Source organism: Tachysurus vachellii, chromosome 20 (assembly GCF_030014155.1).
Source record: "Tachysurus vachellii isolate PV-2020 chromosome 20, HZAU_Pvac_v1, whole genome shotgun sequence".
In the NCBI taxonomy this organism is placed as follows: Eukaryota; Metazoa; Chordata; class Actinopteri; order Siluriformes; family Bagridae; genus Tachysurus; species Tachysurus vachellii.
This window is the reverse complement of record NC_083479.1, coordinates 20,618,490-20,637,367: the sequence shown is the minus strand read 5'-3', so window position 1 is coordinate 20,637,367 and position 18,878 is coordinate 20,618,490. Positions and strand designations below refer to the sequence as shown.

The following is an 18,878-nucleotide window of genomic DNA, read 5'->3' as shown; positions in this document are numbered from 1 at the left end:
CCCATGTGGCTTCTTCTGGAAACTGCACACCGAAGTATAAAAAGAATTATTTCTATCGGGGAAATAAACATTGAGAGCACGTGGTCATTTCCTTATTACACCACAGGAAACATGATTACACATTAATTCATGTTTATAAAAGGAATATAAGAGCTATAATAGAACTGTGGATCATTCTAATGCTATTTTATATCCAATTTATAACATCTTTTAAATTTCAACAAATAATTAAAAGGTGTTACACGTTTATTCTACGGATTACATTCAGAGTATTAACTCAGATAAAAAATGGACGGATCAGTTTCATAATTATATAATTCATCATGACAGTATAATGATGTGGGCGGGGCCTATTTGCATAATGCGCTTACGTCACGCAGGTATTTTCTCTGACGTAGTCTTAGTGCTGAGGCTGAAGCTGAGGATGTCTGTTTACCGCCGGGAAAAAACTCCTTATTATTCTTATTTTTATCAAGAAGATACTTAACAGAAACGAGTTTACAGACTATGAAAGATGTGGCAGTGTGTCCTGAGTGACAGGAACCTGCTGGGGAAGTTAGCTTTACTTTTTGTGACAATAAACGGAACTGTTAACGGAGGTGAGTCATTTACTAAGACTTAATATCTCTCCATCTCTCCATCTTTCCATCTGTCCATCTCTCCATCTGTCCATTGCTCCATCTCTCCATCTGTAAATCTCTCCATCTCTCCATCTCTCCATCTGTCCATCTGTCTATCGCTCCATCTCTCCATCTCTCCATCTTTCCATCTGTCCATTGCTCCATCTCTCCATCTGTAAATCTCTCCATCTCTCCATCTCTACATCTCCCCATCTTTCCCTCTGTCTATCGCTCCATCTCTACATCTCTACATCTTTCCATCTTTCCATCTGTCCATCTCTCCATCTGTCCATTGCTCCATCTCTCCATCTGTAAATCTCTCCATCTCTCCATCTCTCCATCATTCCATCTCTACATCTTTCCATCTGTCCATCGCTCCATCATTTTATCTCTACATCTCTCCATCTCTACATCATTCCATCTCTACATCTGTCCATCTCTCCATCTCTCCATCTCTCCATCTGTCCATCTCTCCATCATTCTATCTCTACATCTCTCCATCGCTACATCATTCCATCTCTACAACTCTCCATCTGTCCATCTCTCAATCTCTCCACCTCTACATCATTCCATCATTCCATCTCTACATCTCTCCATCTCTACATCCTTCCATCATTCCCTCCTCTCAATTCCTTTATGTTCTCTATTCCTTTATATTCCACATTCCCTCTTTTCTCTCCCCATGTTCATTATTCCTCTCTTCTCTATCCGTTTGTTAAGTGAAGCTCTGGTCCTCAGGTCACTGTGTTGACTTCAAACACTTTATTTACTTATTGTATTTCATGGTCATTTTATAATAACTATTTTATATTTAATTATAATTCATTTGATTAGCAATTATCTATTTATCTATAATAATAATATCAATGATCAGTTATGAATCTAATTAGAAATATAATTAGTTGATAATAACAACAAAATATTTTGTTTACAATTTTGAAGCATTTAAATTCACATGTGCAGCTTTTACAATTTTTATCAATGCAATTCTATCATTTATCCTGAAGTAGATTATTTTACTATAAAGTGTTTATTGCACTTACACCAAAACTTTTTATTTATTTATGTATGTATGGTTTCAGATTACACCAGAGATCTTAAACTTATCTGTGCTAAAGTTGTGGGAAAGTTTTACCTTTCCCCCTGACACTGGAGACTCCTTCCATAAACGTTAAACTTCTTACAGTTTGTTTGTTTGTTTGTTTGTTTGTAGAGCATCTCTGTAACACTGTACAATCTGAAGCAGCATGTTCATTCACACAGCTAATCCCCGTATTATCCTCTTCCACAGATAAAGTATAATCCTGATCGACACGTTGCTCTAGAAACACTGACAGTCTGCTATTGTGCTTTTAAAAGACACTCAGTGCATTAACAGGCATTAATTGAATTCTGATAATGTTAGCAGCAGTCACACCAATTAGTCTGTGTAATATGCTGCAGGGGATCAGTGTGTGTGTGTGTGTGTGCACGTGTGTGTGTGTGTGTGTGTGTTAATGTATACTATATCGCAACCAATAAATATTTAATTCCAAACCATTAGTATTCTGTAAATCATATTTTTCATTGTCACAGGAATTTCATGACCCCAGGTACCATGTGAGAAGGATTGTGAGGCAGCCAGAAAGAATGAACCTACAGTTACCTTCAAATCAAATGACCTTGTTTTCTCTGTGTTTTTTTTATATCGATATTGAATGTCTCAAAGGTCAAACACTTGAGTGCGAATCAGATAATGAACGAGTTGCACATACAGAAATGAAAGGGATAAACCTCAGCGTTTAGAGGAAATGAGTCGATGGCGAGTGTGATGTGATGAAGAGGAGTCACTGTAAATGAGTCACTTTTGTCTGTTCGTAATGTCGTGGAACGTCCGTGAAAGTTCCTGTTCTTACTTACATTATAGCAGCTCTTGATGTTGACTGTAAAAAAAAAAATCCCTGTGAACTCTTCAGTCCTGATGATGTCGCAAAACTTTACAGCTTTATTTCTGACTGTTCCATCGCCGTTCCGTAAACTTTTATTCTCTAAGTGAATTAATAGAAACGTCAGAGCAGCTGTTATAGAAAATGAATCAACAGCTGGTCAATTCTGACCAATCAGAATCCAGAATTCAGCTGCGCTGTGGTATAAAATAAAACTCAACACAATGACCTACAAACGTTCTGCTTACTGTAAATCTCCTCACTTTGCAGCCTCTTTTTATGGGAATGGATTTGTGCAGCTGAAAACCACGGAGTCGTCCAGTAGAAACTCTCTCTACGTGCGATTCCGGACCTCCAGCACAGACGGGCTGCTCTTCCTGGCTGCAGGGGAGACAGATTATCTCTGGGTGGCTCTACAGGCAGGACGAATTCAGGTGCACGGTTTAAAAAACTCGTATATATCGGTTTCGCAAAAAAATTACAACACAACAGCTTTTTCGTAAGATGCTAGTGCTAGTAAAAGCAGATTAAATAGATGTGTTTAAGGTTCACAATACTGGGAAGAGATTCTACATTACTTGGAAATTTTTCTATCTAAAAGAGTTTATCCAGGGACAGTTTATTTCCTTTCCTAAACTAAGGTGAACACCATTCTGATATCATTCACTCACTCACTCATCTTCTACTGCTTATCTGAACTACCTCGGGTCACGGGGAGCCTGTGCCTATCTCAGGCGTCATCGGGCATCAAGGCAGGATACACCCTGTACGGAGTGCCAACCCATCGCAGGGCACACACACACTCTCATTCACTCACACACTACAGACAATTTTTCAGAGATGCCAATCAACCTACCATGCATGTCTTTGGACCGGGGGAGGAAACCGGAGTACCCGGAGGAAACCCCCGAGGCACGGGGAGAACATGCAAACTCCACACACACAAGGTGGAGGTGGGAATCGAACCCCCAACCCTGGAGGTGTGAGGCGAACGTGCTAACCACTAAGACACCGTGCCCCCCCATTCTGATATGAATGTCTTAAAAACCCTGGATTAGTCTCCAGAGCCCCAGGAGGAGATCCTGCGGAAAAGTCGACTGGTAGACTGAATTCTGGTTGATGTCATTTTAAAGCAAGTCCTTGCTTGTTTTTGCCGAGCAGAGATGGCTAGCAGAGTGACTATATTGTCTGTTGATTTTAACAGATGTAAAAAGAAATTTTAGAAAATGCGACACAGCGTGAAGAACAGCTAGGGGTCGGGTTTGTGTATTTTGTGACGTTTATTCATAGGTGATTAACACGTCATACATTCAGCTGTAATAATTCAATAGAGGAAGTGAAAGCGGAATCCATATGCAGAGTTTATTAGGAAACACACAATAAACAATCCAAATCCTTAGTCATGAGTGAGGTGAGTGAAACATGTAGTGTGTGTGTGCGTGTGCGTGTGAGAGTGTGTGTGGGAATGTAGTGTGTGTGTCTATGTAGTGTGTGTGTATGTGTGTATGTATGTGTGTGTATGTACAGTAGTGTGTGTGTGTATGTTTTGTGTGTGTATGTGTGTGTAGATGTGTGTGTGTAGATGTGTGTGTGTATGTTTTGTGTGTGTATGTGTGTGTAGATGTGTGTGTGTGTAGTGTGTGTGTATGTTTTGTTTGTATGTGTGTGTGTGAAACAGGCAAAAAACCAAACAACCAGGAAGACTGTCAGCATGGCAGAAAAACACAAACCAAAAGTGAGAAAAGCAGAAAACAGAACAGGTCATGAACAGAAACACTATCGAAAAAGGCTTGGTAGAGCAGATCAACTAATACAGCATTACCATTAGCATTAGCATTAGCATGTCAGAGCCAAAATAATGCCTGGTTTCCAAGAAGTTCATTAATTCCAATGAAGAACAGAGAGGTTCCATCACGTGTGTATAGATCACGTGTAGATATTATTCATTCATTCATTCATTCATTCATTTTCTACCGCTTATCCGAACCATTCTCAGGTCACTGGGAGCCTTATTTAGATATTATTTCCTCTCGAATGTAATTCATGGCTACAGCTGATTATGTTACTAAGACCAGCTTGACCAGCTTATCATCTCACAGCTGTGTTTTTATCAAATGCAGGTGCAGATTGAACTTGGATCTGGGGAACACACCCTTCGTTCAGAGAAAGAGTCTCTCCTGAATGACCTTACCTGGCACTCCATAGATCTCCAACACAATGACCACAATGTCACTTTGACTGTCGACAGAAGCTCACAGAGCAGTCTGAGGATGCCCGGGCCTGACCTCGAGCTCAGCGTTCGGGACGGACTGTATGTCGGCGGTCTTGAGAATTCGCATAAGCTCTACCTTTTCAATGATATATCTCACATGGGCTTCCGCGGCTGTTTGGATGAAGTGCTGTTTAATGAACATAATCTGCTTTCCTCCTTGAGGCCTTACTCTGGATATAAAATGGTCCATGAGGTGTCTTTGGGCTGCAGCTCAGAGTTTTCAGCTTCTGTAAATGACTCAGTCAGTTTCTTCAGCTCTAAAGCGTACTTGTCTCTGCCAGCGTGGGAGGTTCCACAGGAAGGCATGTTCGAGTGTGAGATTTACAGCTTAGCTGATGATGGGCTTCTCTTGTACAGCTCTGCGGGGAAGGGGGACTATGTGGCTTTGGAGATACGACACAAGCGCCTTGTTGCTGTTGTTAGAATAGATGGTAGTAAGACAGCTTTAAGCTCAATAACAGATTTGAGTGAAGAAAATTGGCACTTAGTGAGGCTGTATGTAGGTTCTCGGGCTCTTCAGTTAACCATTGGCGAGGAGATCTTGAATTCCAGCTTTGCAGCCAAATCCAGGTCTCTCCAGATGAATGGACCACTTTTCTTGGGTGGGGTAGATGCAAGCACAATTTCAGAAGTACGTAGAAATGGTTTGCTCTCGGTAGTATCAAAGCACATCAGTGGAGGCTCAATTAAAGGCTGTCTGAGAAGTATTAGAGTCAATGGACAGAACATGGGTCTGGCCAATGCTTTGGTGACCAAAGACGTTTCTGTCGGTTGTGAACCTGTGAAGCACGTCAAACCCATCAACACGGACAATCCAGAGACTCTTCAACAAGAGACTTCTCAATTTGACAAGACGAAGGCTCAGACCTTTTTACTTCTCGAAGATCTGGAGGTCCTTGAGGGTGGACGAGCGCCACTGGAGTCAAAGCACATCAAGTTGAACCTGGAATTCCACAAGCTTGGGATCAGGCAATCTCAGATCATGTTCCGCATGGAGGAACAGCCGGTCCACGGTGAGCTGAGGCTTGATGTTGATCCTGATCAACATGAAAATACTTTTAGTATTCTGGATCTGTGGCAGGGTCGGATAATGTATGTTCACGGAGGCTCAGAGGATTGTCAGGACTTCTTCATGTTTTCTGTTTTCACCACCAGCACCAATAAAGAGGTGCCAGTTTATCTGAAGGGGAGCCACTTGTACAGGTTTAACATCACAGTCATGCCTATTAATGATGCCCCAGAACTCAGCCTCCCAGAAGGAAATCTATTTATTCTCCTAGAGAACTCCAAGCGTCATTTGAGTGTGGACATGCTAAGAGCTACTGATCCTGATAGTAACTACACAGAACTGGTATTCTGTCTACTCGGTAACCTGATTGCAGTTGCTGGATTCCTGGAACTTGCAGATAATCCAGGAAAACCCGTGACCTCGTTCTCATACACAGACCTAGAACAGGGGAAGGTTAATTTTGTACACAAAGGCATCAAGAACTCTAGAATGGCCATTAGAGTGAGTGATGGTGAAAAAGTGAGTAATACGGTCGTGCTGAGAATTATGGCCGTCACCCTGGAGTACAAAGTTGTAAATAACACTGGCGTGGATGTGATCCAGGGTGGAGCTTCTCCCATTGGTGGTAAACATTTAGCTGTGCAAGTGAACGTGGCCAAGCAACCTATGGATATCCGGTATGATGTCCTAGACCCGCCTGTCTATGGTGAGCTACAAAAGCTACATTCTAGCGGTGAGTGGAGGCAGGTTAGCACCTTTACACAGAAACTTCTAGAAAAGGAAAGACTCAGGTATCTTAGCACCTTTCACGGTCCCCAGCCGAAGAACTTATCTGATCTCTTCAAATGCAAAATCAGCCTAGGCTCTGTGTCTACAGACGAGGTTCTCGTTCAGATAAGGGTCCGATGGATTCTTTACAAAGTCACCAGGAGTAAAATGGAAGTGAAAGATGATCGTAAAGTCACGTTGAAGCCGCAGGAATTTAGAATAGTCTCGAAAAATGTGAAACTCTCCGATAATGAAATTCACGTCCGCTTGTTGACTTTACCAAGGAGAGGTATTTTGCTGTTCAATGACAAGACCCTAAAAAAGAACTCTACTTTTAGCCAAATGAACATTACTGACCAAAAAGTGCAATACAAGCTTTTTGAAAAGCCAAACAAAGACCTGAGGGACATGTTCAGCTTTCAGGTGTTTTCAGAATACTCTTATTCTGGTAGACATGACTTTAGGATCAGCATCAAAGCTGATGTTCACAGTGTAGTTATGAGAAATCATGGACTTTCCCTCTTAGAAGGGGAGAGTAAGATAATAACCAAAGACAGTCTTTTCTCAGAGACTTTCAGCTCCGGCGTTGTACGTTACACCCTCAAAAGCAGACCTCGACATGGGAAATTAATTCGGGTCAATAACTCCAGCAGCGTTATCATGGAGTTTACAAATCAGGACATTCTGGAGGAGTGCATCATGTACGTTCATGATGATAGCGAAACAACACGCGATGCATTTACGTTTTGTGCTTCGGCATCGTCTCAGAAGGACTTCGAAGGCATTTTCAACATCTCCATCCAGTTAGTGAACGATCAGAAACCTGTTCGCGTTGTAGATAAAGTCTTTCACGTCACACGGGATGGTCAGAGGCTCCTGACGTTAGAGGATCTCTGTTACCATGACCCTGATTCAGACTACGATGACAGACAGCTTCTTTATACCAGACGAGGAATCTCGGTGGGACAACTAGTGTTGGTAAACGATACCTCGCACAAGCTTTATCAGTTCCATCAAAGAGATCTGGAGGAAAAGAGAGTGCTGTTTGTCCACAGTGGCATGAGCTTTGGACGCTTTGTACTTTTCGTCTCAGACGGGAAGCATTATACATCAACGCTGCTGGAGGTAAGTGCCCAGGATCCGTATTTAAAGGTAGCCAACAACACTGGACTTTTAGTTCAAAAGGGACAGGAAGTAATTTTACAGTCAGTCAACTTCAGCATTGCTACCAACACCGACGTCCGTAGCGACGAGGATGTCCTTTTTGAGATATTTCATCCTCCGAGTCATGGGATTCTCCTCTGCGAAGGCATCGAAGCTGATGCTTTTACACAGTACGACTTGAAGGCGGGTCATGTAGTTTATCGCCATGACGACAGCAGAAACCTTATGGATTCTTTTAGCCTGACAGCAATGGTAAATGGGCTGCGCTTGGATGTGACTGTGGCAGTGAAGATGTACCTCGAGAGCCATCAGAAACCGCCGCAAATCATCCACAAGCACTGTTTAGTGGTGGAAGAAGGAAAACCTGTTAAAATTCACAAAAAGGAGCTCGAGGTTTGTATCACACAGATAATAATCCTATAGATAAGCTGAAATCATTATAGATAATAATCATGATCAATTGTGAACACTTTTGCTCGTGTTCTGGTGTGTAAAAATAACTGATATCATGAAGAATAAGGGAGTTAACAAAATGTATTGCTTTGTTTAGCATCTCTAATCTGATGGTCATATTCTAACAGTTCAAGAAAGGATAAAAGAGGAGATGAGCATTTGTTACCTGCTATAACATAAGGGATTAAAAGTTGTTTGGCTACAGTGATTGTAAGTATAGAAGAATAAAATCTAAGGAATAAAACATTTAAGAAAGTTCTGTTATAGGAATATAATAACTTTTGGTGCTTCACACCTCCCCATTGTTGATTATTTTATTTTATTCATTCATTCATTCATTCATTCATTCATTCATCTTCTACCGCTTATCTGAACTACCTCGGGTCACGGGGAGCCTGTGCCTATCTCAGGCGTCATCGGGCATCAAGGCAGGATACACGAACGTGCTAACCACTAAGCCACCGTGCCCCCCAAAAATGATTTTTTTTCCATACATCCACACGGCGGCGCTGGCCATGGAGCTTTGCCCGGCATGTGTGCACCGTCCCTGGGCAGAGGGAGAGCTCTCGAGGGCTTCCACGGAGCTCCGGAGGATACGTGAGCTCACCTCCTCCAGTAACACGACGGCACCTTTCTGGCTACCACACGCATGCCTTGTGACATCCAGAGCGCGGGAGTATTTTATTCATAAAGGCATTTATTTGCCTTATTACCTAATAGCTAGTATTTATAGTACTGTATGTTTTCTTACATAAAAAGTGCAGTTATTATACATTACATAACCTACGTTAGGTAACAGCATGAGAAATTTTGAAGTGTCCTTTTAAAAAAGTATGCAGAAGATAAAATTTAGCTCTGGTCCAGAATTTAGCAAATAACCTAGAGGAAATATTTAATTGGGTTATTTTTGGAACAACTGGTAGCTTTTTTGGGATGTGTTTAGTCATTTTTATGGATGTCTTTTACTCCAGGTAGTTCATGAGGGTAACACACCGGATGAGATCACATACACTGTGAAAACACCTCCATCGCACGGCTTCTTGAGACGTTCTCATGCAGACGGTGAGAACCGTCACAACGGGACCGTCGGAAAGTTCTCACAGTGGGACATTAACGCCGGGCACATCGAGTACGTCCAGGAGAAACACGGACACACCGGCGATTCTTTCACACTCGACGTCACTAACGGGATTGTAACAGTTAGCGATCTGGTGGTGTTTGTGGAAATCATTCCTTTCTTCCTTCCACTCCAAGTGTCAAATATAACCTTGAAAGAGGGATCTTCTAAAGCTCTAACTCAGGACGTTATCAAGGTCACGGGCCGACACTTTACAGAACGTCATGTCCAGTACCATGTGATCGAGGGTCCACATCATGGCCGTATAGAGCACTCCAGGATCCCTGGGGTTCCAATCCCGTCTTTCACCAGAGTGCAGGTCAGCTTCTAAGTTTAAAAGAATAGGAATTAATCAGCTTTTAGATAACAGTTGCGTATGTGGTGGATTTATGAATCTATACATGAAAGCAGGAACGAATTACTGAATTAATAAAATGTTCGATGAACCGATGCATTCATTCACTCATTTATTCCTTTATTAATTCATGCATTTCAAACTGTCTATGTACTTATAATTATATTTCTATTTGCCCCAGTCACGTTTCCTCTCTTCCTCTTGTTTTGATTGATATATTTATACATTTAAAGAAATAATCTTAATTATTTTATGTGAATTATTTTCAATATTAAACAGAATATTCAGCATTAACGTACACATATAACTAGTATTTTGTAAACTTGTGCGTTAGCTTTGCGGTTAACAATTAAAAAGGTATGTAAAGGTTTTGAATTTAATGGCTTACATAGACATATAATTGTATACTAAAAATCCTGTGTGATAGTAAACATAAATTTTATGTATAACATTTTATTTAAATCAAAACCAGTTCTTTCAGTACTGTATATAATCAATAAAGTTATTCATGTTACTGTGCAGGTTGAACACGAGTTCATTTCGTATGTCCATGATGGCGGCGAGACGACGGCGGATAATTTCACGCTGGTCGCCAATGACACGGAAGTCCGTAAGCAGAGCGTGCCTCATGTTATACACGTGAACGTCACGCCTGTAAATGACGAGCCCCCGGTTATAAAAGCCAACAGGATCCTGAGGGTGAGACAAGCATCAGGACCCAGTGACACACTGACAGACCAATGAGCAACATGTATAACGTTGTATATACTGCTTTTATTTATGATGTTCCATCATTTTCACAGCTGATTGAATTGTAACGGCATGTTCCACTAGCATATTTAAAGTGTTTTGCATAAGTATTCATTCCCTTGATCCTTTATCATGTGTTGAACTGAAATTGATTTGATTTTAATGGAATTTTTTTGGCCATCTACACAACCTAGGTCATAATATTGTGGAAAAAAAAATCTGTAAATTTTGTAGAATGATTTGGTCACATAATTAGTTGAATGGATTCAGACTGCGTGCCATTAAATTGTCACATGATCTCTGCTAGAGAACATTCCCTAAACGTACTGTACACCACCATGAAGATCAGGGAGCAAAACAAAAAAAATATCAAGACCCAAATGTGTAAAGCTGATAGAGATCTAAGATATCTCAAAAGGCCTTGCTGAGTAATGATCAGGGGATTGAATTCTTATGCAAGCGACCCATGTGCACTTTTTTGTTTTGTTAACTTTTGTGCCTTCGAATGTTCGATTTATTGTGTAGATTAATTGGTTAAAAATCTGGGTTAAGTTCATTTCACTTCCAGGTTGTGACTAACAGAATGTGGAAAAGTTTAAGGGGTGAATACTTTTGCACAGCGCTGGCTGTAGTCTGTCGTGTGAATGATGCAGAGTGAAGGGATTTGGTCATATTATCTGTCTAAATTCTTTACATTCCACACTTTATCCCTTTTCAGATGAGGATTCACTGAGTTTGATTGTAATGGGACCAGACCAGATTCTGTCTATCTGTCTGTCTCTCTGTCTGTCACTCTGTCTGCCTGACTGCCTGTCTCTCCACCTGTCTGTCTGTTTGTCTGCCTGCCTGCCTGTCTGTCTGTCTGTCTGTTTGTCTCTCTCTCCCTCTTTGTCTGTCCGTCTGTCTGCAAACCTCTCTGACTGCCTGTTTGTTAGCCTGCCTGTCTCTCCAACTGTCTGTCTGTTTGTCTACTTGTCTGCCTGTCTCTCTCCCTGTCTGTCTGTCTGTTTACCTCTCTCCCTCTTTGTCTGTCTGTCTGTCTGCCTGTCTGTCTGTCTCTCTCCCTGTCTGTCTGTCTGTTTGCCTCTCTCCCTCTTTGTCTGTCTGTCTGTCTGCCTGTCTCTCTCTGTCTGTCTGTCTGTTTACCTCTCTCCCTCTTTGTCTGTCTGTCTGTCTGCCTGTCTCTCTCTGTCTGTCTGTCTGTTTACCTCTCTCCCTCTTTGTCTGTCTGTCTGCCTGTCTGTCTGTCTCTCTCCGACTGCCTGTCTGTCTGTCTCTCTCCCTGTCTGTCTGTCTGTTTGCCTCTCTCCCTCTTTGTCTGTCTGTCTGCCTGCCTGTCTGCCAACCTCTCTGACTGCCTGTTTGTTTGCCTGCCTGTCTCTGTCTGTCTGTCTGTCTGTCTGTCTGTCTGTCATACACATTGTAGACAGAGGTTGTTGTACCCTCAGTAGGAGATCTTATTATCCATATGATCATATGGACATGATCCATAATACCATCCTATAAATAATTTAAAATCTACATTAAATAATTTATTTGTGTTCTTTAATAACATTTAGATTCATCTCTCTGAAGCATTTGTCCAGATTATCAATTATATAATAATAGAAAATGTTAGATATAGACAATCCCGCCTCCACCTTGTGTGTGTGGAGTTTGCATGTTCTCCCCGTGCCTCGGGGGTTTCCTCCGGGTACTCCGGTTTCCTCCCCCGGTCCAAAGACATGCATGGTAGGTTGATTGGCATCTCTGGAAAATTGTCCGTTGTGTGTGATTGCGTGAGTGAATGAGAGTGTGTGTGTGTGTGTGCTCTGTGATGGGTTGGCACTCCGTCCAGGGTGTATCCTGCCTTGATGCCCGATGACGCCTGAGATAGGCACAGGCTCCCCGTGACCCGAGGTAGTTCGGATAAGCGGTAGAAAATGAGTGAGTGAGTGAGTGAGATCTAGACAAAAATGGCTGACTTTTCAGAATTTAAATACTTTGTGTCTCCACCAGGAGGCGCAAAAACGTTTCCTTTTTTTCTGGCATTTCTGTTGCTAGAATTTGGACCTAAGATGTATTTAATAAATCCAAATGAATTTTTAAAAGGAAATGAAAGTGCATTTAAGGCTTTAAAACTGAACTCAGTTTAAAAGTCATACGTACTAAATTATCCAGATTTAATTTTAAATATCACATAAATGTAGACATTTTCTACTTGTTAATATGAAAGTTTATACAAAGAATTATCTTATATTATATTAAGAATTTCAGACAAAGCTACAACTGAGCTCTTCATAAGCTGGGTAAGCTAATGTAATTTAATTATTAATTCAACTTAAATTGATTTGATTTGTTTATTTATTTATTTATTTTTGGTATTATATTTATTAATTTCCTTTCTATTTAAACTTAAAAAAATATGGAGTTTTTAAATCTAATTATTATATTGTGTCATTATAACAGTAGGCGTATTCTTTAGCTAACATTAAGCTAACTATTTTCCAGCAGGCTAGCTAACGGAACAAACAGTATCCAAGTGCTAGCATGTTGGATATCATTAGTTTAGCTGTTATATTGCATGAATAAAACCATAAGCAGCTGTTAGACAAATCTAGTTAGACAAATGGATATAATCTGATAGACAGCAAGTGAAAGGAGTGCTAATTAACAAGAAATAGTTATGAAAATGCCCAGAAAAACAAACTTATAAAATATAGCACTTATGTTGATAAAATGACTTTTTTGCCCCTGCAGGTTTGGGTCGACTCGGTCACAGAAATCACCAGTGATGACCTCAGTGCTACTGACCACGACTCTGCCCCTGAGAGCCTGGAGTTTATTGTCACTCCTCCTAGTAATGGACACCTCGCCCTGAAGAGTGCCCCCTCCAGGCCGATCCTGAACTTTACCCAGGCTCACATCCACCATCGGCAGCTGGTGTTCATGCACAGCGGTGAGAAGAAAGCTGACAAGTTTATCTTTAGTAATTATCATTAATCACACTTTAACTTTGTCCTTAAATTTGGACACACTTTTTTCTCCTCCATAGGCCCCATGTTTGGTGGATTTCATTTCCAGGTGAATGATGGAGTCAATTTTGCACCAAGACAAATTTTCAGCATCGCTGCTCGATCTCTGACACTCAGCCTGGAGAGGAACCGTGAACTCAAAGTGTTTCCAGGTTATTTTTACTGGAAAAATGTTGAACATTTTATCATTTGTGTTTATTCTGACTTTCACTATTGTCCCATTATAGTGCTTGTAGATACATATATATACATTATATATATATATATATATATATATATATATATATATATATATATATATATATATATATATATAATTTAATAAATGGCTATTGTTATTATTATTATTATTAATTTTATTTTGTTTCAGGTTCCTCAAAAGTCATTTCTGTTGAAGATTTGTTCATTTCCACTAATGACTATGATGATGTTCACGAGAATCGCAGCGTCGTATATTCCGTCACCTCGCCTCCGAGACTGGGCAGGCTGATCAGGACCCAAGACGACAATTCCACAGAGACAGCGCCGATATCTATATTCACTCACAACATGGTGTGGTTGAAATTCTATTCTTAATTAGGAAATATAATTAAATGGAATTTAATTTGATGCAAGATACTGGTTCTATAATGGGATAATTTAACCTGCCCGCTCCTGTAGACTTATTATAGTCTGCACATGCTTATGAAATTTTCTAATGAACAGAATTGACTATATTTCTTGAACAATAATTAACAATTTGTGTTGATTAATTTTTTCAGACAGTAGCCCAGCTGCAAAAGTAAAATCAATAGTATAAAGAGATGTTACTTTAACGTGTTTTAAAGGAGTCAGCGTCAGCACAACAAAAGCTGTATCTCAAGTTTTCTGACTTCTTAAATATTTCTCAAAAGTAAATATAACTCTGAATAAATAAAACATTTGGTCTGTAACGAAATTGTTAGGTTTGGTAAGCTGCCTAATATTAGCATGATCATTAAGCACTGATTTTCATTCAGTTACCAATTAATAATTAATAGCGTTCTTTGTTCTTGTTTTGCAGTTAAAGGCTGGTTTGGTGACGTATGAACACACTGAACCAATAGCATGGACAGCAACAGACTCCTTCATCTTTTCTGCATCTTCTCCTCCTGCTTTCTTTCCACCTCACATTTTTAACATAAACATCTCCTATGATAACACAAGTCCAGAGCACAGGAGTGTCCTTCGTGCCAACACAGGTATTTTTGTGTCTGGTTAGCATAGCATTAGCTAACTAGCTGGCACTTGCGTAGAGTCAAGCGCTAAGAAAATTAACCTTTTTCAAGATAGAAAGTTAGAAAAAGTAACAAATATTGAGCTATGTTATTATCTGAGATGTTTTTCAAAGTGAAAATATCCAGGCTGTAGGGTCAAAAGTCTGGACTAGTGTCATCTGAGTGCATAGTGTTAATTAGGAAGTAAGCGCACACAAAGGAACAATGCAAATCAATATTTATCCATAAGCATGATTAACGGCAGACGCCTGACATAGAAATAAAATATCAGGCGTGTAGCATAGACGTGAGTGGAACACAATGCTGAGTAATAAACAAAGGAACACAGAGAAAGATGATATAATCAATGCAATCAGGATCAGGTCACAAAGAATAAAACAAACAGTAGCCTTAAATGTAAAGCGAATGGTTTCTCCTTAGTTATAGTTAGAACCTACAATTTAAGTGAGCAAATTATATGACCTTTAATCACACTGAATATAATAAACGTTCATTTTGTTCACTTTAATGTATTTAATTTCACAATATAATACATACATGTTTATTTGTATGTATTCCGCATATCAGGTGCTGTAGTGGTGGAAGGCAGTCGGATTATGATCGATAAGTCGAAGCTGGATGCTTCAAATCTTTTTGGGAAGCTACCGGAAGAAGAACGGGACTCCTATGAAATCTGGTACCGAGTCAACACGCTGCCACGCTTCGGGACGATCGTTGTAGGAGAACGTAACCTGTCCCATGAGAAACCTGATTTCTCCCAGTTCATCCTCAACAAATATGGAATCACATATGTGCACGATGACTCGGAGACTACCTTTGACAGTTTCAGTTTTGATGTGTGGTTAAATCTTATAGGGAAACCTCTTCAGCCAACCACTGCGAAGGACCTTATGGTCTCAGAGACTTTTAATATCACTGTAACACCTGTGAATGATCTGCCTCCCTTACTTAAAACTCAAGCCCCGAGTCTCTTGGTGGTCAAAGGAGACACTGTAACTCTGGGTCCTGAAAACCTTCATGTGGAAGATCTGGACACTTTGCCTGAAGACATCCACTACACTGTGATCAGCAAGCCGAACAACGGCTTCCTGGCTCTGGAAGGTAGCCTAAATGAATCAGCTGTTACGTTTACCCAGGCTGATGTGAATGAGGGAAGGGTGCACTTTGTTCAAGAAGGGCATCCCTCCTCAGGAATATTCTACTTCAGTGTAACAGATGGCTTCCATCGTCCACTCTATAAGCTGTTCAACCTTGAAGTTCATAATGTCACAGTCAACATTGTAAATAATACAGGATTGACTCTGGTGCAAGGGCAGACTACAGGAATCTTGACACTTCAGCACTTGGCTGCAGTGACCAACAAGAAAAACACAACCATAAAGTATTTCATTACGACACCACCAAATCATGGCATGCTTGTGATTAAGGAAGACCAGATCACACACTTTGACCAGGAGGAACTTCTGTTCGGGAAGGTTTCGTATCAAATGACGGACTTATCCTCCTCACAAGACAGCTTCGAGTTCACTGTTGTTACCTCTGAAAGCAACCTGACCAATAAGGTGTTCAATATCACGGTGAAGCCGCTGATTTTCCTTGGAAAACAAGTACGTATCCCTGATGGTATTCCTGTTAAATTAAGAAAGGATGTTTTAGATGCCACAGAGCTGGCTTCCATCAGTGGCAGTGACCCGGTCTTTGAAATTATTGTTCCTCCAAAATATGGGAAGCTCGTAAAGGTAACGGTGAACCTCGGCGGTGCATCAGAGTCTATAGAATCCTTTACCTTTAGGGATGTTGAACAAGGCAGAATTGCCATTCAGGAGCACCTTAACTCTCTAACTGTATATGGCAACACAACAGCTGTCGAGCATAAAACCGCATATGTACTTGAAGACTCCTTTGTTTTTATTTTGAAAGCGGCAAATGTTCAGCCTGCTAGAGGAGAGTTCGTTTTCATGGTCGTACCCTATGATCCAGTGACAGGAAAACATGTAGTTTCAGCAGCTCCAGGGCATCCAACCATACATCCTGCTTTTAACAGAACAAGCAATGTTGTTTTACACATGAATGAGCCATCGCACACACACCCAACCAAAAGGCCACTCTGGGTACCTCCAAAGACCAAGACAAGAAACCGTTCAGGAAACCACACACGAGGAAAAGGCACAGTTCTTAATGCACCCAAGTCCACATCAGGAAGACACAATGGTCCTCACAGGAACACACCGTTCAGGGTAGAGACTTTTCCAAGACCTGCATCTGATCCTCTGCTTATTATTCTACCGTTCCTGGCCTGCCTGTTTCTTATCGTCATCCTAGTTGTTTTAATCCTGGTTTTCAGGCACAGGCAAGAGAAACTGGCTCAGCCTTCTATGATCCAAGACCTGCCAGAGAACTCTATTGAGGACATTGCGTCTCCAAGCCCTTATCTGGGACAGCCTGAGAGAAGTCTAACTGTTCCTTCTGTTGTAGTGACTCCACTTATGCCAAGGTGTCCTAGAAGCCCTGTATTAGAGGTAGTGCACAATGGGGCCTTGGTACCAGCAATTGCACTCCCTGACTCTGAAATGCTTGTCTGTCCATGGAATCCTATGGATCCTGAGGGAACACCGCAGTCCTCTCCTGGTACACCAACTCTGAGACAAAATCAGTACTGGGTTTGAAACATTGTCTTTGACCATAGAATCATCTGGCACATGGGATGGGATGCCAGTCCAAGTAGTGACAATTTAGAGTAGTTATGGGGAGGTGGGAATAATCCCATGGAGTGAACTCTCTGTCATGCCCCTTTTCCACCGAGGCAGTTTGAGTGCTGGTTCGGAGCCAGAGCCTAGTTTAGAACCAGTTCTTTCTGTTTCGACTGCCAAAGCACCGGCTCTGAACCAGGAAAAGTTCTTAAGTAGCACCAAAACGTTGCTGGTCTAGACTTAAGAACCGCTTAGGGGCTGTGGGCGGGGCTGTGGGCGGGGCTACTGTTAGATAATGTACCTTAAGTATACTAATGTTTAATACACTTTTACACTCAGGCTAACTTTTTTCTGTGTTAATGATAAAATAACGTTATGTACTTTCTCCATTACAACCTCCGTTTATACAGATTACATGGAGCTGCACGCACACGTTGGATTCGCCACGTTTGGGTGTTAATGTAGGTTCACAAAGCCATGAGCATTAACAGTAAAGCAACATCCACCATTGTTGTGTTTGTGTTTGTCGCTGCTGCGCTAACGTTGCTGGAACACGTGACACGTATACAGTGACGTCATACTCGGCTCTGTGATGCTCTCTAACCGATGGAAAGGCAAACCGGTTCTTAGAAGGTTCACCAGTGGAACCAACTTTGAACCAGCACCAGGACTAGCTCTGAACCAGCACCCGCTTCTTTTTGGTGGAAAAGGGGCTTCAGTGTCCTCCTGTGTAACCTTTGTAAAAACTCTGCAGTTCCTTACCGGTACACCAACCCTGAGACAATATCAGAACAGGGTTTGATAAAATATGAGACCACATTATCAGACAGCATGTTTCAGACCATGATTTTTTTCATTAGTTACCACTTCCTGGTAATGCTTGAGGATACCCAGTTCCAATTTTTGTAGCCAATTCACCATGTTTAGGGGAGAGAAGCAGCATCATTACTCTCTTTATTCTGGTTCCATCTTGGCATCTTGCAACGTCTATATACCCTTTATAGAATATTGAGGCAAGGCAGGAATTGCTTGTCCACCTAGAGGCAATTTAGTGCAGCCAACTACATACCATTGTAACTGGGGCTCAAGTATACTTACAATTTGTAGTGTCAAACATAGAGTTACTCTACACTCGTAACCTCCCATAACTTGTGTGAAAGTATTACCCAAGCAATATTCACCAAATGTTGTGCAATAATTATACCCAGAGAGCTTTTTTAAGCTTTATGTAGATAAATTTTATTGTGATGTAGGAGCATGTCATGAAAATATTATAATGTTAGAAATAGAATGTTTAATAGGTAGAGGACAGTACAGATTCCGTATTTTTCACCTGTGGTTATTTTTTACGTTTGATCAATATAACATGTATTTTCGTGATTACACTGGATTTGTAACCATCTAGATTTATATTGCTCATTGTGACTCATTGAACATATTGCCTTGTGTTGTTTGTGTGGGTTTCCTTAGTGTTAGAGGTTAATT

The 18,878-nt window shown here is 40.9% G+C and overlaps 1 protein-coding gene across 1 annotated transcript; it reads left to right on the top strand.

The window, feature by feature from the left end:
• The first annotated feature begins 361 nt into the window (after window positions 1–361).
• Window positions 362–17,493, top strand: LOC132863734 (chondroitin sulfate proteoglycan 4-like). The gene is made up of 11 exons (XM_060896696.1): window positions 362–426; window positions 480–507; window positions 2,809–2,979; window positions 4,666–8,151; window positions 9,183–9,647; window positions 10,206–10,382; window positions 13,173–13,371; window positions 13,468–13,599; window positions 13,818–13,999; window positions 14,490–14,667; window positions 15,271–17,493. Exons 1-11 carry the CDS (start codon window positions 362–364, stop codon window positions 17,367–17,369), a joined length of 7,182 nt encoding a protein of 2,393 aa, XP_060752679.1. The 3' UTR covers window positions 17,370–17,493.
• Window positions 17,494–18,878: the final 1,385 nt, after the last annotated feature.